A 26,665-nucleotide genomic window follows, 5' to 3' on the forward strand; every position below is an offset into this window, starting at 1 on the left:
TATCGGTTAAAGTTTCCTTTCATCTGGCTGTATTTTATAGTGAAATGGTATTTACTTTTTAGCTCTACTAAAAATCCAAAAACTGATGAAGAAAAGTCACAATTGAAACATGTTTCATGACAATTCAGCAGCGTAAAATTTAAGATCCAAATTAAGTTCAGAGCTTCGGTTTTTTTTTCAAATTTAGACTTATATATGAATAAAACCCCTAAAACTTTGTTTCACATATACAGTTTGGGTTTTTTTGACTCTTGATTTTACAGATTTTAGGAAACTAAAATGTATTCTTGAAAATATAAACGCATAAATTAATTTTAGAGTCGTTCAAACAAGTGTTATGGCTCAACAGTCCATTATCGTTATATCCAGGATGCTTAATTTATTGCATGACAGTGGGCTAAACTGGTCTGTGCCTGTGTGTGTGTGTGTGTGTGTGTGTGTGTGTGTGTGTGTGTTGTGTGTGTGTGTGTCCGCGTCTGCTTGTCTGACCATGTCGTATCCCAGTAATGACATCGGAAGCTGGCAGGGCTCCGTGTCTCCCAGGCTGCATTCAGACGGACCAGACAGGCTCCCGGTGCCGGGCTGAGTGGACCAGTCCTCAGAATCTGGGACCAGAAAATGGGAGCGAAGGTGGGGGAGGGGGGGGCAGAGTGAACCACGTAGCCTTTATCGTTAAGTTTAGAGGCTAGCGCCTATTAAACGCAGTAACAACGCCTCTTGATCGCCCTTTAGCGGGAGGCTACAACAACTGAATAAGCTCCGCCCCCTCCCAATACAGTGGGGACAGATCAGATTTGGTGGTCTAGGTGGGAGGCTGGGAGGGATCCAGGGGCTCAAACTGGGCAAAATGGTCGCAGAATGTTGGAGGGGTATAAATCCAGAGGCTGACTGTCTCGGAGGGAGGGGGACGTGACTTGCTGGGGGGACGACACGGGACAGTTTGGGCGAGAGCAGCAGGGGTGGGCCGGCGGTAGGGTCGGTTGGGATCCAGCCAAATGGTCTGTTATGTTTTCATTAGCCACAGGAGCCTCTGGGTGGGGGGGGGGGGGGGGGGGGGGGCAGTGTGTCTATAATTAAATTGACGAGGGTTCATCACCGGGGAGACGTGCCCTCGTCACGACACAAGAGAGACACAATGAGAGCACACAGGTCCGCGGCGCCAGCTAACGTAACCCGATAAACACGTGACGGGATAAAATCTACAGGAAATAGTTGGTCAGATTTGGACAGAGAAGATTTTAGAATTTAATGAGGCGCGGCTGCCCTCGGCAACAAGCTAGTAGCACAACTCAAGAACGCTTTGCAACGGCGTCACCTGACGTCCTGCTTTCGTCCAACTCAAGTTAGTCCCGCTAATATCGGAGTCCTCCGACTAAGACGCCCATAAAATGCCATTGGAAATCGATAGCATGTCGACACCTAGTGGTGAGGTGGAGGACATGTTAGCGTAGGTTCGAATTTCCCCACTGGATGGAAACTGGGACAAGGACCGGATTCTACGGGACGCCATGAGGTCAAATTTTGAGCATAGCTCAATTAAACTGCACGTCGAGTTTGTCGACTGTGTGTGTGGATCACGACGGAGAAGAAAAAAGGTTTACGACATAATGTACCAACAGGAATATTCAGACACCAGCAACACATCCTGTAAATACAACATTTTTGATTGTGTGGCAGGAAAAAAAAAAAGGTCGATGGACACATTTTTACCACGAATTAAAGAAAATGCATAAAAATCCACGTAAAACTGTTTTAGCTGTTAACTTCAGATTTTACCTGCTTTTCAACATATATGTCGCCATAGTAACAAGACGTTTCACTTTCAAATGTTTAGGGGTGAATTTTATTTCTTTAGTCAGACAGAAAATAAACTAATTTAATCTGTTTCCTGAGATCAGACGAGCGGTAATCGCACGTTAGCGACATGTTGGCTCGTCCATAAAGTAACTTAACTTTATTTGACTGGTTTGTTTAAAGTATCTGATGACAGATTAAGATCAAAGATTTTCCAGGTTGTTAATGAGATGATTCAGGTGACAGAGATCAAAGGATCGAGGTCTGATTGGAGATCAGTCACTCTCAACTTAGCTTTTACGCTAAGACTCGTTACCGCTAACAAAATCTCCTCTGATCCTCATCCAAAGTGGCCAACCTTTCCTGCAGCTGCTGAAAAGTCTCGTTCACCAACTTTTACTGCAGAGTTGTAGCGACGCGACGGTGACGGGCGATCTCATCTGGCTCCGCCCATCCCTGAGATCAAAGCAATGTTCTTCACTTTAAGGAATAAACGTGACAAATGTATCGTTTTGTTGCTACAAATGCTGAGTCACTTCAGAGAATAATTACATAAGAAATGAAGAGAACAATTTTCAGGTGAGTTGACAGTTTAATCATGTTAAATCTTATATATTTATATCAATGGTGCCTATTCAATAAATGTAAAATGTACAAGAAATAAAATAATTAGAAAAGAGGAAAAACAACAGTCATTTTCTCACTATTTTATTATCAAAAAATTATTTGATATTTTATCAGAAAACCAAAACCTGAATAAGAGAAAAATGTAACCAATCAAGATTTAATAATCGGATTATTTTCCTTGGAATTATGCTGAAAACAAGTTACATTTTTAAATTGAAATCCAGATTTTAACCGGGTCAAATTTCAAAATAACATAATAATAACAGACATTTACTGATCCAAATTAAAATTTAGTTGTTTTTTTTAAAGGGAAATCACATTTTCAGCTTCCTTTTGTCAAAAAAAAATTATCCAACATTTTAATCAAATAAAAAATAATGTAGTGGATGAAATAAAGATTGATAAGATCAAAGCTCTCTTTATTGCCCAGACTTGATTTTTGTTCATGTGCAGATTATTTTATCAGTTTTGTTGTGATAAACCATGAAAAAGAGAAACGGATTCATGGTCAAACTGGTTAAAAGCTCCCAAACTGGGGTCAAAACCAGGAGTCAAAACCAGTCAGTTACAGTTGGGAAAAGACAGGTTGGTCTATTGAGACAACCTAAATAACATATATAAAACATCATATATAACATCATAAATAACATCATAAATAAAACATCATATATAACATTATAAATAAAACATCATAAATAAAACATCATATATAACATCATAAAGAACATCATATATAAAACATCATATATAACATCATAAATAACATAATATATAACATCATAAATAAAACATCATATATAAACATCATAAATAAAACATCATATATAACATCATAAATAACATCATATATAAAACATCATAAATAAAACATCATAAATAGAACATCTTAAATAACATCATAAATAAAACATCATATATAACATCATATATAACATAAATAACATCATAAATAAAACATAATATATAACATCATAAATAAAACATCATAAATAGAACATCTTAAATAACATCATAAATAAAACATAATATATAACATCATAAATAAGACATAATATATAACATCATATATAACATCATAAATAACATCATAAATAAAACATCATATATAAACATCATAAATAAAACATATATAACATCATATATAACATCCTATATAACATCCTAAATAACATCATATATAACATAAATAACATCATAAATAAAACATATATAACATCATAAATAAAACATCATAAATAGAACATCTTAAATAACATCATAAATAAAACATCATATATAACATCATAAATAACATCATAAATAAAACATAATATATAACATCATAATAAAACATCATAAATAGAACATCTTAAATAACATCATAAATAAAACATAATATATAACATCATAAATAAGACATAATATATAACATCATATATAACATCATAAATAACATCATAAATAAAACATCATATATAACATCATAAATAAAACATCACATATAACATCATAATAACATCATAAATAAAACATCACATATAACATCCTATATAACATAAATAACATCATATATAACATCGTATATAACATCATATATAACCAGTGTCCTCATCCCCGCCCTCCCACTATAACATCATGTATAACATCATATATAACCAGTGTCCTCATCCCCGCCCTCCCACTATACCATCATGTATAACATCATATATAACCAGTGTCCTCATCCCCGCCCTCCCACTATACCATCATGTATAACATCATATATAACCAGTGTCCTCATCCCCGCCCTCCCACTATACATCATGTATAACATCATATATAACCAGTGTCCTCATCCCCGCCCTCCCACTATAACATCATGTATAACATCATATATAACCAGTGTCCTCATCCCCGCCCTCCCACTATACCATCATGTATAACATCATATATAACCAGTGTCCTCATCCCCGCCCTCCCACTATACCATCATGTATAACATCATATATAACCAGTGTCCTCATCCCCGCCCTCCCACTATACATCATGTATAACATCATATATAACCAGTGTCCTCATCCCCGCCCTCCCACTATAACCAGTCTGATGATGGTGTTAGCATGAAAGCCTCCCAAAAATCGTCATCCATGCGATGGATCTGTCACTTCCTGTCAACCTTTGCTGGCGTCTTCATCCGCCATCAGGACGTCACCCTGGCGGCGGCGGGGACACCCTGGCGGCCTGTCCTCGGGTATGGCGTCCTCCACGTATGGCGCCGCCTTTGTCCGCAGCCACGCTGAAGGAATCTGAAAGTAAGCAGATTTGTAACGGACGTTAGCGGCCTGAGGAACAATCGTGGCGCATCGGCGAGGACAAACATGTTCTTTATAGTGTGTGTGTGTGGGGGGGGGGGGGGGGGGGGACATTCTCACACCACAGATAAAAATATTTTCACACGTCCAGAAATCCAACAGACATCGGCACAAGTTTGAGCCCGCAGGAGAGGTGGGATTACTGGAGTAATCAGATTACACCAGGGAGTACCCATGAGGGAACGTAGGGAGGATCGTAACGGAGAAAGTTGGGAGAATTCGTATCTTAATCTGAGATTCTAAAGATCAAAGAGATCAAAGAAATACAGAAGAGAATCAGAAAGGAAAGTTTGAACTTCTGAAATGTGGGAAAGTAGAAATCAGATTAAACTGGAAAAAAGAATTTTGATTTAAATACCAACAGGATTTGCAGGAAGCAGTAAATTCTAGTTTTCTAGAAATTACTAGAATAAATTCTAGTGAAGTTTTTTTTTTTAGTTTTGTTGTAATTTTTTTTATAATTCTTGGAACAAAATTTGGAATTATGGAGAAAAGTGAAATAATTAATCTGGAATTTTTCCTCTGTCATTTTGAGACCGAAGGGGGAAAAAAAACCCAAAATAAATTAAAATGGGGGAAAAAAACGAAGATCAAAGACAGATCTGAAATAGCTTTGATTTAAATATCAGAACCTGGAAACCTGGATTAAGAGAATTACTGAGAAAAATGACACATTAATAATTTAAAGATACATATAAAAAGGGGAATATTTGATGATTTCTAGTGCTTGATTACGTAAAGATGCTAAAGTTGCTCGTTGCAAACACAACAAAAAAAGGGGTCAGAAAACAGATAAATGAAAGGTTTGAACCTTTTAAAACAAGTTTTGCTCATCTTTTAATAAGTGTACGCCACTCCATATTAAATTTTTCAATCTTAAAATCACATTTTTCTCTCCAAATTTTGTCTCTTTTGGCAGTAAAAAACAAAACAAACAACAACTCCCACCAGTTAGCAGTCGTTTAGCTCGTAGCAGGACTCAGCTGGGGACCCCTGTTACTAGGAAGGATGGAACACGGATCCTGGCTATTGGCCGGAACAAGCGGGATTTTCGTCCAATCAGAGGCATCCTGGCAGCAGCGCCGCCACATCCGTACAGATCCAATTATTGTGGTGCCTCTAACAGCGGCACCGGCTGAAGTGGACCTCAAATACCTGTCAGAAAGGTCAAAGACAAGGACGACGGAGCTGCCACTGGATACCACACACACACACACACACAGACACACACACTGTAATTATCTTAAAGCTAAACAATAATTACCGTTCCACCTGTTTCTTTACTGCAGCTACTTTAATCATATCTGAAAGTTTGAAGATTTTTTTCCCCTCATTTTTACAATAATAAAAGAGACGTTTTATTGACCTGCCGTTAATTGTTGCTGATACCGGCTCAGGCTAATGCTGATGTTTAGCCGTAGCTTTTAGCTTCCCGCTGCTCTTCTCACCTGAGGCCTCCTGCTGTGACCCATCGGCCTCAAGAGTCGACGTCTTTCGGGGACGGACTCGTTGACGAGTGCTGTGGGGTCACCTGGAGGTGTGGCTAAAGGTCATTGCCGCCACGGCGTCTCTGCATCAGCCAGGAAATGTTGGTTTTCCAGGCAGAGCTGCTGTTCAAATGTGTATAATCCTCCTTTGCTCTGAAGGTAATCGTCCTTCAGCCGAGCATGATGGCAGCTCTTTCATCTCCTGACTTAACACCCGTCTACTGACCTTCAAGAACCTCCTGACCACCCCGTGGCCTTTGCAGACGAATGCTTTGTTATGGTGTGTGTGGATTGGGTGTGTGTGTGTGTTTAGGCTGCAGTCTGACCTTTTCTGACATTTGACCTTTGACTAAGTGCGTTAGCGATAGTGGATGTTTGTCCTTTTTCCTCATGTTTTCCTCAACGTTTCTGGAAGAAACAGTTCCCAGATGAAAATATCACCACCGGTGATGTCAAAGACGCGTAAAATGACATAATGACTTGAAGTTAGCGTTAAAAAAAACCAAAAACATCTTGCCTTTAACGGTAACTTGTTTACCCATAAAGTTCCCTTAAAACATGGCGTTCTGAAGGTGAACAGGAGCTGCGGCCAAGCCAAATAACTTAAATCGTAAATAAACTTTAACTTTGTGTGGGGCTTTTAGCCTGATTACGCTGGACCTGCGTCACCAGAACAAGCAAACACCAGCTGTGCGATGCTAGTCCTGAGTCTTGCTAACATTAGTGTTTGGCCCACAGATAAAACGTAAGTAAAGGCTTCTATGGCACCACAGAAACCGTTAACGCCAATAGGTTGAGTTTATGTGCTTCTAAATTGAATTTCAGTAAGTTAAATCCAAACATTGAACCAAAAAATTAATACAGGTACAATATATATTTCAGGATCTTAAATTACTTTGTCCTACGTGCGCTTTCCTCCTTTTGATTTAAAGGTGTGTTGAGATGCCACAAAAGTATGTAGCTAACAAAAACAAGTAATTTCAGATGTAGCTGTAAAATGCTGATAGCATGCTAACAGGCAGACGCTAACGAAGCTAACATAAGCCGCATATTAATACATATCAATTAAATTAAAGATATTCCAGCTGGACGTTTTAATTTTTATTTTATATGAAATTATCATCTTTGATTTTATTGTTTGTACACGTCGTCGTGCTTTTCTCTTTTAACTGAATTGAATTTAGCGGAAATCTTCTCCGTAGGTCAGCTGACCTCACGCGACACTTTTTGACGCGCAGACGGAAGCGCGCGGCCGGAAACGCGGTGACTGCCGCCCCCTGCTGGCGGCTGCCAGCAACCACAGCTACGAGGGCTGAAAATACGTCATTTAAATCAGGTTTCTGAGAACGAAAAGGTGGATTTTTATTATTCCAAATCATTGAATATAACTAAAATATAAAATAAATATATAACTCCAGTTAGCATATTTGCATTCTGCCGTTTAATTCCAAATACTTATATGTTTTACAACAAAAAAAAGTACTTTTCCTCATTGAATCATTTCGCAATCAGTGGTTTACAGCATAAAGTATCTTGATACTCGAACAAACCCGGTTTAGAGAAGAAAAAAAACACTCCAAACACAACAGATTTGGATTTTTATTTCAGTATAAGTGGGTTTTTCTTTTTTAAAACACTTTGCACAGATTCTCTAGATGTGACCTTTGAGGTCACGAGCGAGCGAGACGTCAACATCTTTACACAAAATCCAACAGGATCAAAGTCTGTGCCCAATGACATCGAAGCAAAACTACCTGACAGCTCAGACAAGTGGGGAGCAAACGATCACACGTCATTAATAATAATTACAATTTATACATGTGTAAAACCTGACTAAAAAAGAGAGAATTACTGTCGGGCTTCAACCAGCCGGGACAGGATAAAAGCAGTGATGTGACAAATAATTCAATGCCCAAACAGTCTCCACCCGAGTGTGTGTGTGTGTGTGTGTGTGTGTGTGTGTGTGTGTGTGTGCGCGCATTTTAATTAACAAGTTACGCTACAAAACAAGAGTCCTACTAAGGCAACAAATGTCAGAAATCAAATTAAAAATGCCAGAAAATCAAGTTAAAAGGCCAAAACACACAAAAAAGCCCAAACAGCTAGAGGAGAAAAAGATCCTGAAAATATCAGAATGTGTGTGTGAACTGATGTGGCCATCGGAAAAGGCCGGAGCTTCTCAGGTGGAGATCGGATCGTGACGTAGCTTTAAGTGTGGATTAGAAAATACATTCATGGAAATGTCGTTACAAACAAAACAAAGGGCAGAAAACCTTCAGCTCCACCAGATCGACAGGCAAAAGCTCAATCAAGCCTCTGAAATGGCCCCGCTAGCTAGCCTCTCTATGCTAACTGGATTGTAAAGCGTGTGTGTTCTGGGGGCCGTGGTTGCTGGAACCAGCCCGACGAGAGGTTGAAAGGTAACCAAGCGCCACCACAGAGCTGCATTTTAGGGCTAGCACTCAGTTAGCTGCACGGATGCTAATTCACGTTGCCTTAAGAAGGGCGCTCACGGTGGCCACTCAAAGGATTACACCGGTTCGACTACATTGGGACTAGACTTCGGCTCCTTTGAAGCAACAAACACACCCTAAAATATTGCGCTAAACGTCCCGCGGGCGCCTTTCTTGGACGGACGGACGGCCCCGCCTGCGCCACGGCGGCTCTGCGCTGGTGTTCCCTGAGAACCCTCTTCCTCTACGGGGGGAACGACGCGGTGCAGCGATGCGAGGAGAACACTTCACAAGCCAATATTTACAGACAACGTTCTCCAGGGTCACGTGGCGTGGACAGACGGACAGACGGACATGCAACAGTGTGCTGGTGGCGGCAAATCAAAGGTGGCGTAACGAGGACAAGACACCGCGTTTAAATCTCTGAGCTGATTGGCCGAGACGGGCCGGACGCAGCCGTGAGAACCGCCGCAGAACCGCAAGCAGGAGGTTCCTCAGACGTTCTGGGCTGTTAGCATATGGAGCTTCCTGTGACCGGTCCGCTTCGCTTCACCCTCTGGATGCTCGTTTTGGCCTCAAGCGCCGACCCGTTGCCGCGGCGACGCCTTTCACAGTTTATTTTCTGATCACATATTTTCCATCAATATAAAAAATAAGTTATTGCGCATCCAAAAAAAGTGCATTTGAAAAATATCGCTCTCTCTTTCAGGCTTCCCAGCCGGCAGCGGTCTCCGCCCCTCTGGAATGGCGGGGGGGGGGCGGGGCCTCGCTATGCGATCACCATGGGAACGTCGTCCGAAAAGCCGCTGATCATGGGAGCGTCTTCGTCGTCGTCGCCTGGGGAGCAGGGAGAGGAAGGAGGTGAGTTTTCAGACCCGCGCGATGGCTCGGAGGAAGGAGACGCTCCTCACCCAGCTCGTCCCCGGAGGAGAAGATGGCGGAGCCCAGGCGGGAGTTGTAGTGGGAGTTGGCGAAGGTGGTGAAGTTGTTCTGCAGCCGGCGGTGACGCAGGTAGAGGACCACCAGGCCTCCGCAGACGCCCAGCAGCAGCAGGAAGAGCACCGGCACCACCACGGCCGCCATGTCGCCCGCCTGGCCGCCGGAGCGCGAGGCGTCGCCGCCTCCTGCTCAGGTGGACACCGCATGTATGAGCCCGAGCGTGTGTGTGTGTGTGTGTGAGCGTGCGTTTACCTGCTGTCAGCTGGTCGTACAGCAGCAGCGCCGCCTCGCCGCACAGCTGCCCGCCGACCAGGCAGCGCGCCTGCACGGAGAAGGTGTAGTTGTGTCCCAGCTGCAGGCTGCTGATGCGGAAGTACGTCTCCGTGGTGTTCCCCAGGAAGGACGTCTGGTTGGTCACGCTGTCGTACACGTGCACCTCGTAGCCCTGGGGGAGGAACAAGGAGCCTTCAGGACCGCCGGGCCACCGCGTCCCCGCTGGACGCCGCCACTCACCCGACTCTCGTCGAAGCCTTTCTCCCGGACGGCGAGACTCTTCCAGAGCAGGAAGACGTGGTCGTTCTCCGTCAGGATCTTCAGGGCTTCGGGAGCGGGAAGAGGAACTGCAGCAGAGGGAGACAGTTGACCCCCAACCACCAAATAAACCTCATCTTTGACATTTAGCTCCGCCCCTTCCACTAAGACGTGTGCTTTGAATGCCCCCTGGTGGCCGTTCAGCAGTAACTGACGACCCGCCCCCCCACCCCCATCCTGTAACTTCCTGTAACTTCCTGTCACTTCCTGTTACCTGTGCTGAGGGTGAAGCTCGCCTCCTTGCTCATGTTGCGCAGGCGGACGGTCACGCTGTAGCGCCCGCCGGGCTCCAGGCCTCTCAGCAGGTACTCCACCGTGTTGTTCCGGGTGGTCACTTTGTAGTCCCGCTCCACCTTACGGACGGCGTCACGCACGTGGATCGCATACGTCTGGGGAGGGAGGGAACCGTCAGGCGCTGCTTTAGGAGGGGGCGGAGCCTGCTGTCAGGAGTTCCTACCAGAGGCTCGTTCGGGGAGTCGTACGGCGGCTGCCACTTCAGCACCGCCTGCGTCTTCTCCGCCCGCACGCGGTGGAGGTTCCTGGGCGGGAGCCTCTCGTTGGGAATCATTTTGACCACCGAGAGGTCAGACGGGGGCCCCAGGAAGGGGGAGATGGCTCGAACCTGGACAGGAACGCAGGAGAGCGGCGTCGTGGGGAACAGTGCGACAAATTAAAGGCGGCAGCGGCGGGACGGGAGGACTCACCAGGAACAGGTACTGCTCGCCGCTGTCCACCACGACCGTCAGGCCGAGGGACGCCGCGCTGAAGTGGCGAGGACTGCGGTACAGGTCCAGGAAGGAGGTGGCGTAGAACACGCCGTACATCTGCGCACACACACACACACACACACACGTCAAAGCTGGCGCGGCCGTCACACGTCCGCTGTGGAGGACTCGTACCTGAGCGGCGGCCCCGCCCACGGTCCAGCTGCACTCCACAGCCGTCTGGTTGAGGGCCCGCGATTTGAGGAGGGGTCGTTCTGGCTGCACGCCGCCGGTCTGATGGTGGGACAGGGCGGTGGGACTGTCTCCGATCATCGTGTGGGCCCACACCGCCACCTCGTACACCGTCCCCGCCGTCAGGTTGGTAGCTGCAAATGACATCGCCTCAGATTTTCCAAACGCTCCATAAAAGCCGCCATTTTAGCGAGAAGCTCGGTACCGTTGAGGAACTTGTCCGCCACTGTGAAGTTCCTGCTCTCCTTGACGTGGGTGTCGAACTGCCAGGACAGATACACCACGTACTGTTTGACCTGAGGGGCAGACCAGAGAGTCGGTCACCACTCTGCAGGTGGATCGGGACGGGGCGTCGGAGCGGCTCCGTTACCTCGTACTGGGAGTTGAAGCTGAAGGAAAAGCTCATGGAGTCGGCCGTGATGGCGTCCGCGACCACGGAGGGAGGAGGAAGAGCTGCGGTGCAGGAGAAACATCAAATTTGATCAAACAGCCGCCAGCACCTGCACAGGTAATCCGTGACCTGCAATAGCGCCGCTCTGCCGCTAGATGTCAGCGTTCGCCCTCGCGCGCAGCCCCAAAACCGCCTTTTCCTTCGTTCCCACTTGGACATTTTTAGCACAAACCAACCTAAAGGTGAGAGAAGGAGCTGACCTTTCTTTGGGGTGATGGACTTCACCTCTGACCAGTTGCCGACGCCTCGACTCGTCACCGCTGCGGCCTGATGAAGGACGTCACAGGTCACACTGGGTCTACAGTGTGTGTATGTGTGTGTGTGTGTGTGTTCTCACCCTGAACTTGTACAGAGTGTCCGACTGCAGATCCTTCACCTCCAGCTTGGTGGCGCTGCACCTCTGAGACGTCCAATCGAGCCCCCCTTTCTCGCTGTACTCCACCTGAAGGGTTAAAGCTGTTGATGGGTTCCGGTCCAACCCGGACGGGTTAAATCTGGGCCGAGCTGAAACTCACGATGTATTCCCTGATGAGGCCGTGCGCTTTGTCAGGAGCGCTCCAGGAAACTTGCACCTTCCCGTCCTCGCCGTGGTCACAGGACAGCTGCAGGTTCCCGGGCGGGTCGGGCACTTTGGGACACATTTAAAAACGGGGCGAGTCAGAACCCGTCCCCTATAAGTGGACTAAAGCCGGGTCTGAGCAGCTACTCACGTCCCTCTGGTGTCCTCACTGTGATCAGCTCGTTGCTCTTGTGCAGCTTACTGAGACACTGGGTCAGAACCTTGACCTGGTAGGTGGTATCGGGCTTCAGCACCGTCAGCTTGTAAGCGGCCTTGTTGCTGTGGGTGTCCATGGTTGTCCACGGCTGCGTCCCCACGACCCTGAGGAAGAGACGGGCTCAGCACCGTATCGGGAGTCACAATATCACAGGTCTCACCTGTAGTAAATGAGGAAGGAGCAGGAATTCAGAGGGAGGTTTTTGGGCCGAGACCACGTCAGCGTGACGGATCCATAGAAGTCCGGCGTCCAATGGAGGTTCTGGACTTTATAGGTCTGCGTATCAGCTGGGAGAGACGGGAGAGTTCAGCCTGAGACGTGCACAGGTGACCGGCGGGTCAGACTCCTGACCGGGTTTGTGGGACCTACTGGTGCAGTTGTCCTCGTCGCTGTGGTCGGAGCAGTCCAGGAAGCCGTCGCACCGCTCGCCGTCCAGCAGGCAGGCCTCGCCGTCAGAGCAGCGGGTCCCGTTGAGGCAGAACAGGGGCCCCCGCGTGGCTGCAGGGGGGAGGACAGGCAGGTTTACCACCGCCGTCGAGCGACTCTTACTCTCCCGAACAGGCGGCGGACTCACGGCAGCGGGCCTCGTCGGAGCCGTCCTGGCAGTGGGGCCGGCCGTCGCAGCGCTGCCAGTCCGGGATGCAGACGGGGGGCCGGAGGCACAGGAAGTGACCCCGGCTGCAGCGGTCCGGGGAATGTTGGGGCGTGGGGGTGGCGGCCGGCGCCAGCGTCACGGAGCCGTTGGCTGCTGTCACAGAAACCAGGAAGTCAGTGCGGAGCTTCACATTGATACAGGTGAAGGGGGGGGGGGGTGGTACCGGTGGGACAGCCCAGCTCGTCGCTGCCGTCGGGACAGTCGGCGTAACCGTCGCACACCCAGGAGTCGATGACGCACACTCCGGAGCCGCAGTGGAAGCGGTTGGGGGCGCAGGTGGAGGGGCCCGGGGCTGCGGTGTGAGGGGTGGCGCCACCTGCAGGGACGAGAGCACAAGATGCGGTCCAGACAAACACGCCTTCGCGCTCCGGTGCTGCGAGGAGCGGCGCCCACCTGTGCACTGGGTCTCGTCGGACCAGTCTCTGCAGTCGTTCTCGCCGTCGCACTTCCACCACGTCGGGATGCAGCGTCCGTTTTTACACTCGAACTGGAAGTACCGGGAGCAGCCCGGAACGTCGGTGGGAGCGGCTGAAACAGACACAAGTGTCAGAAACCATCGCCACCGGGTCGGCGCCGGCGGCCGCGCCAGCTTACCGCAGTTGGCCTCGTCGGAGTAATCCCCGCAGTCGTCCATGCCGTCGCACTTCCACTCCAGGCTCACGCACACGCCGTTGGCGCACTGGAAGGTGTAGGCGTCACACACTTTTCCAAACTCCGACGGCACGGCTGCGCGGCGACACACGTTAGCGTTAGCGTAGCAGAACACGGGAAGGGGCGGAGTCACGCGATCGTCGCTCACCGCAGCCGGCGTACTCGGAGTCCTCGTCGGATCCGTCCTTGCAGTGCTTGATGCCGTCACAGACCAGGGACTGGAACAGACACTGGGCCCGGTTCTTGCACACAAACTCCATGTAGCGCGTGCACAGAGGTTCTACGGGCGACAACGGGCGAGTCACCACACGTCACCTGAAGCGTTCTCCCGAAACCGCCCTCCACTCACCGCAGTTGTGCTCGTCGGCGCCGTCCGAACACTCCTGGACGCCGTTGCAGTGGGCGGTGGCGGGCAGGCAGGTTTGATTGGAGCACAGGAAGCCGTTACACTGGGGCCCCTCTGAAATCCCAGGACGGAACCGTTATGAGCCGCTTCCTGCTCCGCCTCTTCAACGACGGCGTGCCGACTTACCGCAGTACTGCGGGTCTTCGTCCGAGCCGTCCTGGCAGTCGTCGTCGCCGTCGCACATCCAGCGCTGCGGGATGCAGTGACCCGTGTGGCACTGGAAGCTGTTGGCCTCGCAGGTATGGTGGCCCACTGGGGTCAAACGAGAGAAACGGAGAGAGAGAGAAAACGGTAACCGCGCTGAAGATCGGCGCCGCCCTCCGGCGGTCCGCCGCCCCGCCCCTGCCCCGCCCTCACCCGTGCAGTTGGCCTCGTCCGACCAATCCCTGCAGTCGTTGTCGCCGTCGCAGCGCCACGCCTCGCGGATGCAAACGCCTCGGGCGCACGTGAACTCCCCGGCGCCGCACTGGTGCGACTCTGAGACAGAGACCACAACGCCGTCAGCAAATTTAATCTGGACCGGCGTCCCGCAGGGCTCCGTGTCGGCACTTCTGCCGTTACGGCGGTAACCTGAGCGACCCGGGAGTTACCGCAGTGTTCTTCGTCGCTGTTGTCGCCGCAGTCGTCCTCGTGGTCGCACTTGAAGGCCAGCGGGATGCAGGACCCCGAGGCCACGCAGCGGAACTGGTTGGCTGGGTCGCAGGTGGTGGTCGCTAAAGGATGCAGACGACAGTGGTCAGAGGCGGGAAGCGAGGAACCAGTGCGACCCGCCGGCTGGAGGTACGGCACTCTTGCTCGTCGCTCATGTCGCCGCAGTCGTTGTCGCTGTCGCACTTCCAGATGCTGCTGATGCAGCGGCCGTTGGAGCAGCGGTACTGGTTGGGCAGACAGCTGTGCTCTGGTGGGAGGAGAGGATTAATCACACAGATGTTGAGGCACCAGAATCACGCCGCCGCCGCCGCCTCACCGGTCTTGACGCAGGTTTGTTTTGCAGCTGGTAGCCGCTCGGGCACTGGCACTGCAGGTCGCCGTCGGCGGTGGCTACGGTCGGGGCGCCGTCCGGGCAGACGCAGGTGTGTCGCTGACCCGGCTGAGGGAGACACAGGAGGCTGCACGGCCGATCGGCACAGGCGTTGAGGCCTGAGGGCAAACGGACGGCACGGACCGGTCAGGAGACCCGGTTCAGACTGGGGAAGATGCAGCGAACACTGCGCCCCCTGGTGGTCATTTCTGATGTCCTCACCTCTGTTCTTCCCTTTGTAGAAGATCTTCAGGTCCATGACTCCGGTCAGTCTGCCGACAATCAGCTCGCTGCTCTGGGAGCCGGCTTTGGGAGCTTTGAAGATCCCCATTCTGGACCAGTCGTCCCAGTACAGCTCATTCTGAAACCCAGAACCCCAGTGAGACCCGTTCAAACGCCTTCACCAGCGAACTCCTGCTCACCTTGAAGACGGCGATGGCGTACGGGTGGGGCAGCCCTTCCATCAGGACGCTCCGCTGCCCCCCCCTGAAGTCGGCCCTCTCGATGCGGTCGCTGTAGGCTTCGGTCCAGTACAGCCAGCGGTCGTCGGCCGTGATCCCGTTGGGCCAGCGGACGCCCTGGGACGCGATGCAGGACACGTTGGTTCCGTCCATGAACCCGCGATAAACTCCGGCCGCCCGGTCGCCCCAGTCGGTCCAGAACATCAGACTGGGAGGCGGACAGGGAGGATTTAGCTACAGGTGTATCACATCAAAACGACCCGGCTGTGTGACACACGTGTGTGTGTGGTGTGTGTGTGTGTGTGTGTGTGTGCGACCTCTCTCCAGGAATCAGGACCAGGGCTCTGGGATGTTCCAGGATGGAGGCGTTGAGCAGAGTGTGACGCAGGTCGCCGTCCGAGTTCGACACCTTTGAAAACCACCAACATGCCCTCAAAGATCAGGCTCCTCCGTCGCCGCGGCAACCGTTTTTTTTTTTTAAGGCGTTACCTCGATCTTCTGCGCGCCGGCGTCGACCCAATACAGCAGCCTGCTGACGGGGTCGAAGGAGAGCGCCTCCACGTTCTGCAGGTCCTTCCTGACGACCACCTCCTGACCCGTGCTGCCGTTCAGGCACAGCCGCTGCGGGACACGGACACGGGCTCAGACGGGGGGCGGGGCCTCCCAGGGAAGGGGCGGGGCCTCCCGGGGGAAGGGGGCGGAGCCTCGGACCTCCTCACTCACCTGGATGGTGTCCAGCGAGATGTCGGCCCAGTACAGGCAGTTCCTGTCGTAGTCGAAGTCCAGCGCCACGGCCTCCCGGAGGCCGTTGAGGGGGAGGGGCTGGTCCGTGCCCGTGGCCAGGTCGTAGCGGTGGATGGCGTTCCTCACGGCGTACAGGATGAACTCGTTACTCTCTGGAACAGCGTCCACAGACGTCTTTAGCCCGTTAACCTACACGCCACCAATGAAGCTCCACACTCTTTTTTTTTTTTTTCGTTCACCTCCGACAGGACACGGCAGCATCTCGCCGTCCAGCCTGGACTCCACGTCACCCCCGCCGCAGCTGTCACCCGGAACCTTCCTGTACCCTTTACTGCGGCGGTAGGCGGAGCCTACCGGACAGGGCACCGGGGGGGCGTACAGGTCGCCCGTGAACTCGGGGTCGGGGACGCACACCTGCAGGGACAGGTCGTCGCTCAGCTTGAAGCCGTAGTCGCTGGAGACGAGAACAGACGGTTAGTCGGGGCGGCGCGGTCGGCGCCAGCCGCGTTCACGCCGACGAACCATTCGTAGTCCTGGCGCGTGCACGAGCAGTTGGAGATGGTGACGGGCCGGTCGAACTCCTCGCCGTTGAAGCAGGTGGCGTGGGGGGCCCGCCGCTTGAACGTGACCTCCCGGCCCAACAGGCAGTCGTTGCCGCGCTCGTCCGAGGGAGACCAGCGCTTGTAGTCCGCCTCGGAACACGGGACCCCTGGGAAACCGGGAAAGGGGGGTTCAGGTCAAGCTCGCCGCGGCTGCCGAGAGCCTCCGTTGCTAAGAGACGCAGGTGCCCACCGAGGACGTCGGAGGTGTTGACCTGCAGGATGAGCCAGCTGTGCCTCTGGTCGGCGTAGGAGCCGAAGATGGTGAAGATGGTGCTCTTCTCCCCCGGCTCCGTCAGCAGCTGGTACACGTACACCTCCCTGTCGGAGAACCGGAAGTCCGTCCACGTCTCGCCCTCGTTGGTGCTGAACCTGGCGGGAAGACGGACAGTTTCACCCAGACGTGCGCGGGGGCCGATTTCTGCCTCCCGTCCGGATGGGACCTACTTGAGATGCGTGGTGGCGCCTCCCTGCGAGATGGCCATCAGGATACCGCCGTGGTCGCCCCACGTGTAGAAATGGGGGCCCGCGAGCGCCTGGGAAGCGGATTCAGCGAACCATCAGAACATAATGCTCATAATGGGCACTTCCGCGGGGACGAGCCCCCAGTAAACGTGTTCCTGGCGTTCCGTTGGCCGTCCGTTTAAAGGAACTCGCCGTGAACAAAGACTGACAACATCAAAGGGTCTCCGGGGAGTTACCCCGATCTGCGGCTAACTCGAGCTAGCGGAGCAAACTCAACAATCTGACAGCAGTGTGTGTGTTAGGTGTGTTTTCCGTGTGCTGACCTCCCTCCAGCGGGCTCCCGCGCTGCTGGAGACGTACACGTTGGGCTTATTGGCCAAGTTCCTGCCAACAGACCCTGGAACCAGGAAACAAACGGGGGGGGGGGGTCAGAGACTCGGACGTGATTAATGTGACAGTTGTTTAATCTTCTGTTTTCACGTTTTCTGAATGGAAAGACGGTATGTTTGTGTCTGCGGCGAAGGCTAGCTACGCTCTAGCTTTGATCGCTTTGATCTGGCACGTCGACTCACCGGTGGCCATGATGAGTCCTGGTGCAGAGTCTTTGGACAGGATGGGCATCCGCCTCAGCTGGATGTTGAAGAGCTGACTCCAGCGCTGGGCCAGGTGGAGGGAGCAACCTTTACTGGGCTGGGGGGGGGGGGGGGGGGGGGGGGGGGGGGGGGGGGAGGAAGAGGGAGAGGAGGAGGAGGGGAGGAGGTCAGGGCGTCAGGAAGCCTCCCCTCCCCTCAGTCTGCCGGCGTTCCCGGCGTTCCTACCTGACAGGTGACGCTCCCTCCCAGGCTGTCGGCGTCCGGCGGCAGCAGCAGCTCCCAGGTTCCGCCCTTGTCGAAGGTGATGACGGAGCGCATGTTGTCCTCGCTGACCGAGCCGTTGACCAGGGTGGCGATGAAGACGCCGCGCAGCCCCTCCACACGGTGCAGGTCTGCAAAGGGCTCGTTGGCAAAGTACCTGAGGGCAGCAGAGACGCATGGAACGTGGAGCGGCAGCTAACGAGGAGCAGCAGCTAGCGAGGAGCGGCAGCTAACGTGGAGCGGCTGCTAGCGAGGAGCGGCAGCTAACGTGGAGCGGCAGCTAACGTGGAGCGGCAGCTAACGTGGAGCGGCAGCTAACGAGGAGCGGCAGCTAACGAGGAGCGGCAGCTAACGAGGAGGGGCAGCTAACGTGGAGCGGCAGCTAACGTGGAGCGGCAGCTAACGAGGAGCGGCAGCTAACGAGGAGGGGCAGCTAACCAGGAGCGGCAGCTAACGTGGAGCGGCAGCTAACATGGAGCGGCAGCTAACGGCTGCGCCGCAGAACCCCCCCCCACCGTCTGATTAGAAGGAGAGGAAACGACACCTTCCGTCTTTATCTGCTAGCGCTTCTGTTATCAGTGCTGCAGCCAAGGCGCCTTCCTGCCCGCCGCTGCGGTTGCTGCGGTTGCTACGGTAACCGCTGGGCGGCCGCTTCCGCCTCGTTTGCCCTGCAGGTGAGCGCCGGCTGCATCGACAGCTAGCGTCTTTCAAGTGTTACGTAAAGAAAGTGGGCGAGCTTCACGTGGGACCCTCCGCTGGTCGCTGCCCCCCATTGCCGGCACGTGCGCGTGCACGTGGGCGTGCCTGTACCTGATCAGCGTCTTGCCCCCGGAGCCCTCGGGACTGTAGTACAGGACGTTCTCCAGGGACAGGGAGAAGGACAGGCCCTGCGTGTCCGAGATGTACAGGTGCGTCAGGTTGTTCAGGTGGTTCACGCACACAAACACCTGGTCCTCCGACGCGTCTGCGATGTAGTACTCCTGCGGGGGGGGGTAAAGAGAGGAGGTCGGGTTTACCCCGGCTGGAAACGACCCCGGCGCCGGTTGGACTCACCGTGATGGGATGGCGCGTCATGAACTGGGCGGCCTTCATGGGCTGGCGGTTGTAGGAGACCCAGAGCTGAACGGACGAAGGTTCGTGGCTGCCGAACAGCTTCTGGAGGAGGACGGGAAACATCTCAGTCTGGTCATGTGACCCACAGCCCAACACCCCCCCACCCCCCCCCCAGCAAAACTGTCCAGAACATTTCTATCCATCTGACGGCGCCCCCTTTGGTGGCTGGAGGTACTGCAGACGTGAAAAGAAGAATTCTTCCGCTTCCAAACGCGAGTCCCTGACCTTTGAATTGGAAGCTAAGAGTTAGCGTGCGTCATCACCACAATGGTCGTGGGTTTGGAGCCGGGCTTTCCCGCTACGCTCCGATATGTTTTCGTGTTTGCTTTGTGAGTCAGGGGGGAAAAACGTCTCCGACGTCTTTTCACATGGAAGCGATGCTACATTTTTCCACTTTAACCACAGCGGCGGACTCGCAACCCGGCTCGAGTTCTCGCAACGTGATCCGCGCTGAACTCGAGATGAGACTCTGGAGCCACCGAACCTCCACTCGGAGAACGCAGAGGGAGGATTAGCATTAGCATTAGCACGAGGGCGCGGTGCCTGACCCGGCGGCTCGACCCCACACCTGCTACGTACTGATGATCCGGCGGCCAAAGTTAGCCTCAATATAGCTACATAAACGTAGCCGCGTTACGCGATTAAAAGAATTTTAACTTTAGCGAGAACCAATCGACACTCGGCTAACGTTAGCTCAGCGGGTTAGCTTTTTCGGAACCCCCGCTTGGATAAAAATCTGTTTCTCGTTCCTTAATTAGCGTAAGCGGCTCAGCGCCACCAAAGAGGCGCTGATATTTCACCATGCTAATCCTATTAGCAACTGAGACCAGATCAGGAGGATCTCAGCAGGTCTCCATCAGGCGCTAAGAGCTGGTTTCTGCTCCGCCCCCTGGCAGGCCGCCAAGAATGTTGCTACTCCGGATCCGAGGTTGTGATCTGGACGCAACGGGCTCGTTAAAAGTGTTGCGCAACGTTGAAACGCAGATAAACTTCCTGTCTGCTCCTCCGCAGATAAAGATGGCAGCTATGGCGGCGGCGGCTAGCACCGGCTGCTACGGCCGCAGCACGTTCCTGCTCCGCCGGCGTCCAAACCACACTTGAGAGCCGCGGCGTTGCGGTCGGGCTCCAAATCTCATCGAACCGCGGCGGTAATTGGAAATGAGGTTAGCGCGACCACACGAGTCACTGGGCTCCAATAACGCCGCTCCGCCTCCACGTGCACGCGGGGCCAGAACTTCCTGGTTCCACCGCCAGCAGCTCGCCAGCGCCGCGTGACGAGGAATGAAACCGGGCTCACCATCTGCTCCGTTCGCCTGCCGCCTCCGGACAAACACGTCGGCCTCGGCGCCGCCCAAATATTGACCTCGCGCCTGCTCAGCACATGGCGCCGAGGCGCGAAAGGCAGCTCGCGGCTGCCCGCCGCTCCTCGGACAGGAAGTGCCAGCCGTCAGCTGGCCCCTCCCCCGGCCCGCTTACCCGCGTGGTGGTGGCGAACATGTACTTCTCCCTCAGCTGGAAGCTGTCGACCTGCTCCAGGATCACCCTGCGGTTCCGTTTGCTCTGGAAGAAGTCGGTGCTGCTGAGGACGGTGGAGACCCCCTGGGGCTCGCTCCTCTGGACCAGCACGGTGGTGGGGGGGTCGTAGGGCTCTACCCCCCTGGGTGGGGGGAGGGAGGGAGGGAGGGGAGAGAGAAGGACCAGGTGAGGCGGGTTCATTCACACCCTCGGTGAAGCAGGGTAGCTGGTAACCGCGGTAACCCCCCCCATTTCCTCAAGGACGCTCTTACACCAGCGATAACAGCCTGCGCTGACCTTGAGAAACGGCGCCGCCGAGCTCTGAGATTCACCGCGACGCAGCCGTTGAAGGACCCCCCCCAAGCGACCCCCCCACACACACACACACACACACAACCCCCCCCCCCCACCCCCCCCACAGAGCCGAACAGAGGGAGCGCTGTGCTCACCGGCTCTGCTCCTGTGACGCCCTTTCAAAAGCCCCCTGTTCAGCCGACGGACGGCGTCTGGACCCGGAGGGCGGCGGGGGCCGTCCCCAGTCTGCCTCCGAGCGCTCCATTCAAGAACTGCCCCCCCCCATCTGTGAGGGGCGATGCTAACAAGCTAACGAGCTACACATCACTGCCATCAACCCTGATGTAGGCAGCTTTCCTTCGCCGCGACCTTTGACCCTCCACTGTAGGTTCCCGTTTGAGAGCATCTGTCTGCAGGGGGGGGGCATCAGATCGGGGGGGGTTAAATGAAACCAGGCATTTGAAGCTAAACCAGAACAAACAGGATTAAACACAAATTGGAGGAAGCTGTGGGTTTGTTTGTTTGTTTGGGTGGGGGGGGGGGTGTCTTCTGACTGATACTCAAATATGAAGAAGGCACACACACACACACACACACACACACACACACACACACACACACACACACACACAGTGACAAGGTTAAAGTAAACAGTCACAGCTTCAAACTGTCATGTTTTACAATCACGATCCGGCGTCTCCTCCCAGAACATAAACATGATATTAGCTCTGTAAACACGGGGGGGCAGCTCCGCTAATGTGAGAGGCTAAAAACAGGCAGAAATACTGACAGTTCAACCCCCCCCCGTTGATGCACCGTTCCAGTTCTGAACCACAAAGGTCCCAAGATAGCATCAATGCTAGCTGGCTTACGTAAGAGTCGTAAACTTTTTTTCCCGGACAGATTTTTATATATTGTCCGCGCAGCTTCGTGGCTGCTAAGCTAACGACCGTCACCGTCTGGAGGGTCGGCCCCTCTTTTGCTGCACCTCTTACCAGAAGTAGGTCTTCACGTGCTCCTGGATCAACACCCAGGTCTCCCCAAAGTCGTCGGATTTCCACAGCTACACCGAGGAAGAGGAGGAGGAGGAGGATGAAGATGAGGAAGAGGAGGAGGAGGAAGAGGAGGGGGGAGAGGAGGGGGGAGATGGTGTGACGAGAGCAGTAAAATGTAGGTCAACTCACTCGTTGTTTTACAGTGCAGGAGGCTAACGGGTCCCTCACCTGTCTGCTGGGGTGGGAGCCGTCGTAGCCCAGAACCAGGTTGGACCTCCTGCTGTGCAGCAGCAGGTCGGTGGGCTTGAAGGGCAGAGCGAAGCCCAGGACGCTCCGGCAGAAGTCATAAGAGTTCCACAGGAAGTCGTTGGTGGCGTCCACAAAGATGTACTGAAGGAGGAGAAGAAGAAAACGGTAGTGGCGCCTGACTGGAACCAGATTCATCCCGAGTTCTGAGCGCTGCTAACGCTAACGAGAGGTTAGCATCCGGGCCGATGCTGGTACTGACCCGCCTGTTGTCCGCGGGGCTGTGGTAGAACTGCGAGATGACCGGCGTGCCGCCGTCTTTGGCCTTGGCCTCCGACAGCCGGAACTTCTCCGAGACCAGCGTGAAGGTGGTCCCGTAGTCATAGGACACGTAGACCTGGACAGGACAGCGAGAGCGGTTCAGGAGGGGGGGGCAACAGGAGGCAGAGCCAGACCGCTGAGGAGGGCTTACCGAGCTGGTCTTGGGCCCGGTGGATCCGGCGCTGTCCCGGGCCAGGGCGACGATCACGTTGCTCTTCTCCCCAGCCCAGTGGACCACCATCTGGTTGTGGGAGTCGTTCAGGTTGGCCTGTGGGACAAACGGGGTTTTCAGCTCGTTAGCTTAGCGGAACAACGTGGCTTCACGTCTCACGTCATCGCGAGCTAACAGCCGCCGCCACAGGAACGCTTCTGTTCCCACCGAGGGTTCGGAACCCGCCAGGAACAGCGAGCTACCGCCGAAGCTTCCTGGACGTTTCCCCGTCTCTCTGTGCGCTCGTGCATAAACGTGCAAGTAGGACGGGATTTTGTTTGGGTCCAAAGCGCCCGGGAAACTGATACGGCCTCTCCGGGTAACCGACCTTCAAACGTCAAGCTAGCTGGAGTCCTCCCAGCCTGGTGTGAAGAGCTAAAAACAGGACGGTTTAGCTAGCCTGGAGCAGCCTGGTGTGTATGCGGCTGCACCATCGGTGTGTGTGTGTGGGGGGGGGGGGGGGGGGGGGGTTACCCACGGCAACCAGCGAGCCTCCTGACAACTGCTGGGAACCATCAGAGACGTTGGAAGTGATATTTCTTGTGCTTGCCACCATTTTTAACAACAGGGCTGCGTCTAAACCCCAAACACACACACACACACACACACACACACACACACACCCAGGAGAACCTGCTCCGTCTGTCCTCGATTTGAATTTTTTAATACGATTAATAATTCAACACCCATGTTTATCCTGGTTTTTGAGTCTCTTCAGCCGTCAGCTGTGGAAACCAGTTTAACCAGTGATGGGACGGCCTCCCACAGCCCTGGCCCTGGGGGGGGTGGCTGTTAAAAGGAAGGGTTTCAGCTGGTCCAGGGACAGACCATCGTCACGGTAACAGACGCTGTATTAATAAATCTTATCCCAGCCGGGGAGCGTCATCCTCCTCTTATTTCTGCATCGTCATGATGAAGAGGAGGACTCCAGCTTCCTCCCCGGAGCGACGTGCACGCCAGCCTCCGCCCCCCCACCTCCGTTCTCTCCATTATTCAAGCGTCCAGGGGAGCGCTGGCAGCGCCGCCGCGCTCCAACAATCACAATGACATCATCTCTGCAGGACTGGCGGCAGATGAAGGCACGCACAGTGGCCGCAGTGGCACGCACGTTAGCCTTTCTGCTAGCCACCAAGTCAGCGTCTGCAGCCAGAATGTGACGACAGGCAGCCGCTGGACCTCTGGATCCCTACCTGCCACCTTAGGGGGCACCTTTACGGCGCTAGTGGGGAGACGGCTAGCTCGGTTAGCCCCATTTACGTGAAAGTTTCCACTTGCAGAAGGGAAAACAGAAGGCGGAGCCGCCGTTTTCCGCCATGGCGAATTATAGACGTGTAGCGTTGAGTCAACGAGTTGATTAAATTAACTCAAACCGGCTGTCGGGAGAAGTTTCCCGCCTCAGGCTGAATCAAACGGATAAAACTGCGGGATCTGATCCCAGAACAGTTCGTGCAACGCGAGCGAGACTTAAGATAGCATCAGCCAGGCAGCTAACAGGTCAGCGCAGGAGTGTTAGCCAGTAGATACTAGCAAGTGCTGCGCAGCTTACATAGCTAACAACGACAGTTTTGCCACCTTCTTCCTCTTCTTTGTGGAAAACAAATGTCCTTGAGGGCAAATTCCGAGTGTGTTTTGGCTAATTTACGGCCGCCTGCTTGCGTCCCAGTTGGGGACGGCCCAATAGAGGCTCTCTTGATGACACAGCTGGCTAATCACGTGACTTGACGGCAAAGAGGCAGAAACGCGTCCCGGGTGCATAATTTCCACTTAAACACACAAATCCTGCTGGTGTTCCTTAGCAAGTCCAGTCAGACCAGCGCAGGGACAACACGCCACACGTGCGGCAGCCTCTCGCTGCCTCTGGCGGTTCATCATCGACCGGCCGTGAAACCCAATCCCGACGCAACTCTCTGGAGTCCATTTGTCCTGTCTGTTGTGTCACCGGACACGGGGACGGCGGTCACCATGACACAGCAGGATGACAAAACAGAGCCCTCACGCTGGAGAGGCTCATTTCTGTCCAGAACCGGCTCCCAAACCGGTTCTGTCTCCCTTCTGGCTTTCGTTTAGATAGTTAAACCACCTCCTTTCACTTCCTCCAGCGTCTCCTCGGCAACAAACAAGAGCAATGGCGCCACCACTGTGAGATAAAAGCGCTCGGCTGGAGACGTGTTTAGGTCCGTCGACACGCAGCAGTTTAAGCCAAAATACGGGACGCGTGTGGCCCTGGTGTGGACCGGCTGCAGCCCGGGAACCCTCTGTTTCACACCTGAAGCTCTTCCTGCCAATTTCTCGCCTCTTTACATCAAAGGAAAAAAGAAGATGCCAGTTTATTCGGAACATCCTGGGAGTCTAAGGTGAAAGCTGAGAGATGACTGAAGTCGTGGTTGGTGTCTTTGTTGTTGAAACATCTGCCCCCCCCCAACGGAAGCTGCGCAGTAAGTGCAGCCTTCTGTTATTTAGCTGCGGTTCCTCAGAAAACACCAGCTGAATTAGGGTCAGACGCCTTTCTGCTCGGTGTTACAGGGTTGCCATGTCAAATTCCACACACGCGCGCGCACAGAAGCAGACGACAGTGTGCAGCAATCGTGCATTCTTGAGCATGAGGTTGCAAGAAATGATGCGACTTAGAAAACAACACGGGGGGGGGGGGTTTGCATAACTCCTCCCGAGCCTCGCCAGAAAGGGCAGCGGGAGGTGATGCACCGCGTCGGGATTCACGCCACCTTACCTGGCCGTACACCTTCGGCATGGCCGATTCCCCCGCGCTCCGTCGGCTTCGACGCTGCGGGGAAGCACCGGAGCTTGACCCGCCTTCCGCGGCAGCCCGGGCGGCCAGCGCTCCTCCATCTCCGCCTGCGAAATCCACGCTCGCCCCCACCGCGAAGAAGCCTCTGTCTTGCGGCAGCGCGCGGAGAGGCCCCGGTGGAAGATGCAGGGTGGAGGAGCGGAGCCCGGAGACGCAGAGGAGCAGCAGGCAGAGCGCCGAGCGCAGGGAGGGCTGCGCCTCGGCCGGCCGCGGTACCGCCATGTTTGTGTATGTTCGGCGTTCTGGATCAAACCGAAGAGCTCCTTCTACTGGTGACCCTGCTGCCTTCACGCTCCATGGGAATGTCGGACTTCCCAGCCGCTCCGCGGAGACTGTCTCAAATCGGCAAACACGCACTTGTGTCGTGTCAAGACGTTACTGGCGTTCATTAATTTTTTACGGTGGATTACATTTGATCCCAAACACACACACGAGGGGGGGTTAAAAGACGGTCCATCAACGACAGCCGCGTGTTTCAGCGGACATTTATGGGTATTAACGTCCTCATCTGGAAGCTCACATATTGCGGCTGTTAAAATACGTCAGCCCCCTTTAGAGTATTCCAGAAAATCCTCTTATTAGTGAAGGTGCAGGTGTTTTAATCTGACTTGATTCTTTAATCCCTCATCAGCAACAGCAGATATACAGTTGATCTTTTTCCCCCTCCTTCACTCTGAGGCAAATTCCACGATTTGCCTGAAACCGAAATTTACGAGTGTCCGCGAACGCAACACGTTTTCTCGCCGCCCGAGCTCGAGACCTGTTTTACCTTCATTAAACTTTATTTAAATCGTCCTCACACACATAAAAAAAACATTTCAACCAATTTACTTATTCTGTTTATTTTCTAGGTTTGTCGTTTTAAAACCAATATTTGACACATTAAATGCTTTAACACAAGCCT

The 26,665-nt window shown here is 53.2% G+C and overlaps 1 protein-coding gene across 1 annotated transcript; it reads right to left on the minus strand.

The window, feature by feature from the left end:
- Positions 1-7,819: 7,819 nt before the first annotated feature.
- On the minus strand, positions 7,820-26,131 carry sorl1 (sortilin-related receptor, L(DLR class) A repeats containing). Its single transcript, XM_057050010.1, is given in 48 exon segments — positions 7,820-9,528; positions 9,603-9,815; positions 9,883-10,075; positions 10,144-10,250; positions 10,436-10,610; positions 10,679-10,843; positions 10,926-11,045; positions 11,121-11,311; positions 11,383-11,473; positions 11,548-11,630; positions 11,829-11,895; positions 11,966-12,070; positions 12,144-12,256; positions 12,339-12,508; positions 12,565-12,691; positions 12,774-12,902; positions 12,979-13,149; positions 13,223-13,375; positions 13,453-13,587; positions 13,654-13,785; positions 13,859-13,990; positions 14,060-14,170; positions 14,243-14,368; positions 14,474-14,593; positions 14,707-14,829; positions 14,901-15,014; positions 15,084-15,101; positions 15,104-15,256; positions 15,360-15,498; positions 15,560-15,806; positions 15,916-16,007; positions 16,088-16,219; positions 16,322-16,494; positions 16,582-16,796; positions 16,865-17,051; positions 17,135-17,313; positions 17,389-17,477; positions 17,730-17,803; positions 17,979-18,096; positions 18,225-18,417; positions 19,071-19,240; positions 19,314-19,415; positions 20,850-21,030; positions 22,178-22,245; positions 22,406-22,567; positions 22,686-22,820; positions 22,896-23,012; positions 25,684-26,131. Coding segments are annotated over 48 exon segments (6,678 nt in total). The 5' UTR covers positions 25,984-26,131; the 3' UTR covers positions 7,820-9,460.
- Positions 26,132-26,665: the final 534 nt, after the last annotated feature.

This window comes from Takifugu flavidus, chromosome 12 (genome assembly GCF_003711565.1).
Source record: "Takifugu flavidus isolate HTHZ2018 chromosome 12, ASM371156v2, whole genome shotgun sequence".
Taxonomy (NCBI): Eukaryota; Metazoa; Chordata; class Actinopteri; order Tetraodontiformes; family Tetraodontidae; genus Takifugu; species Takifugu flavidus.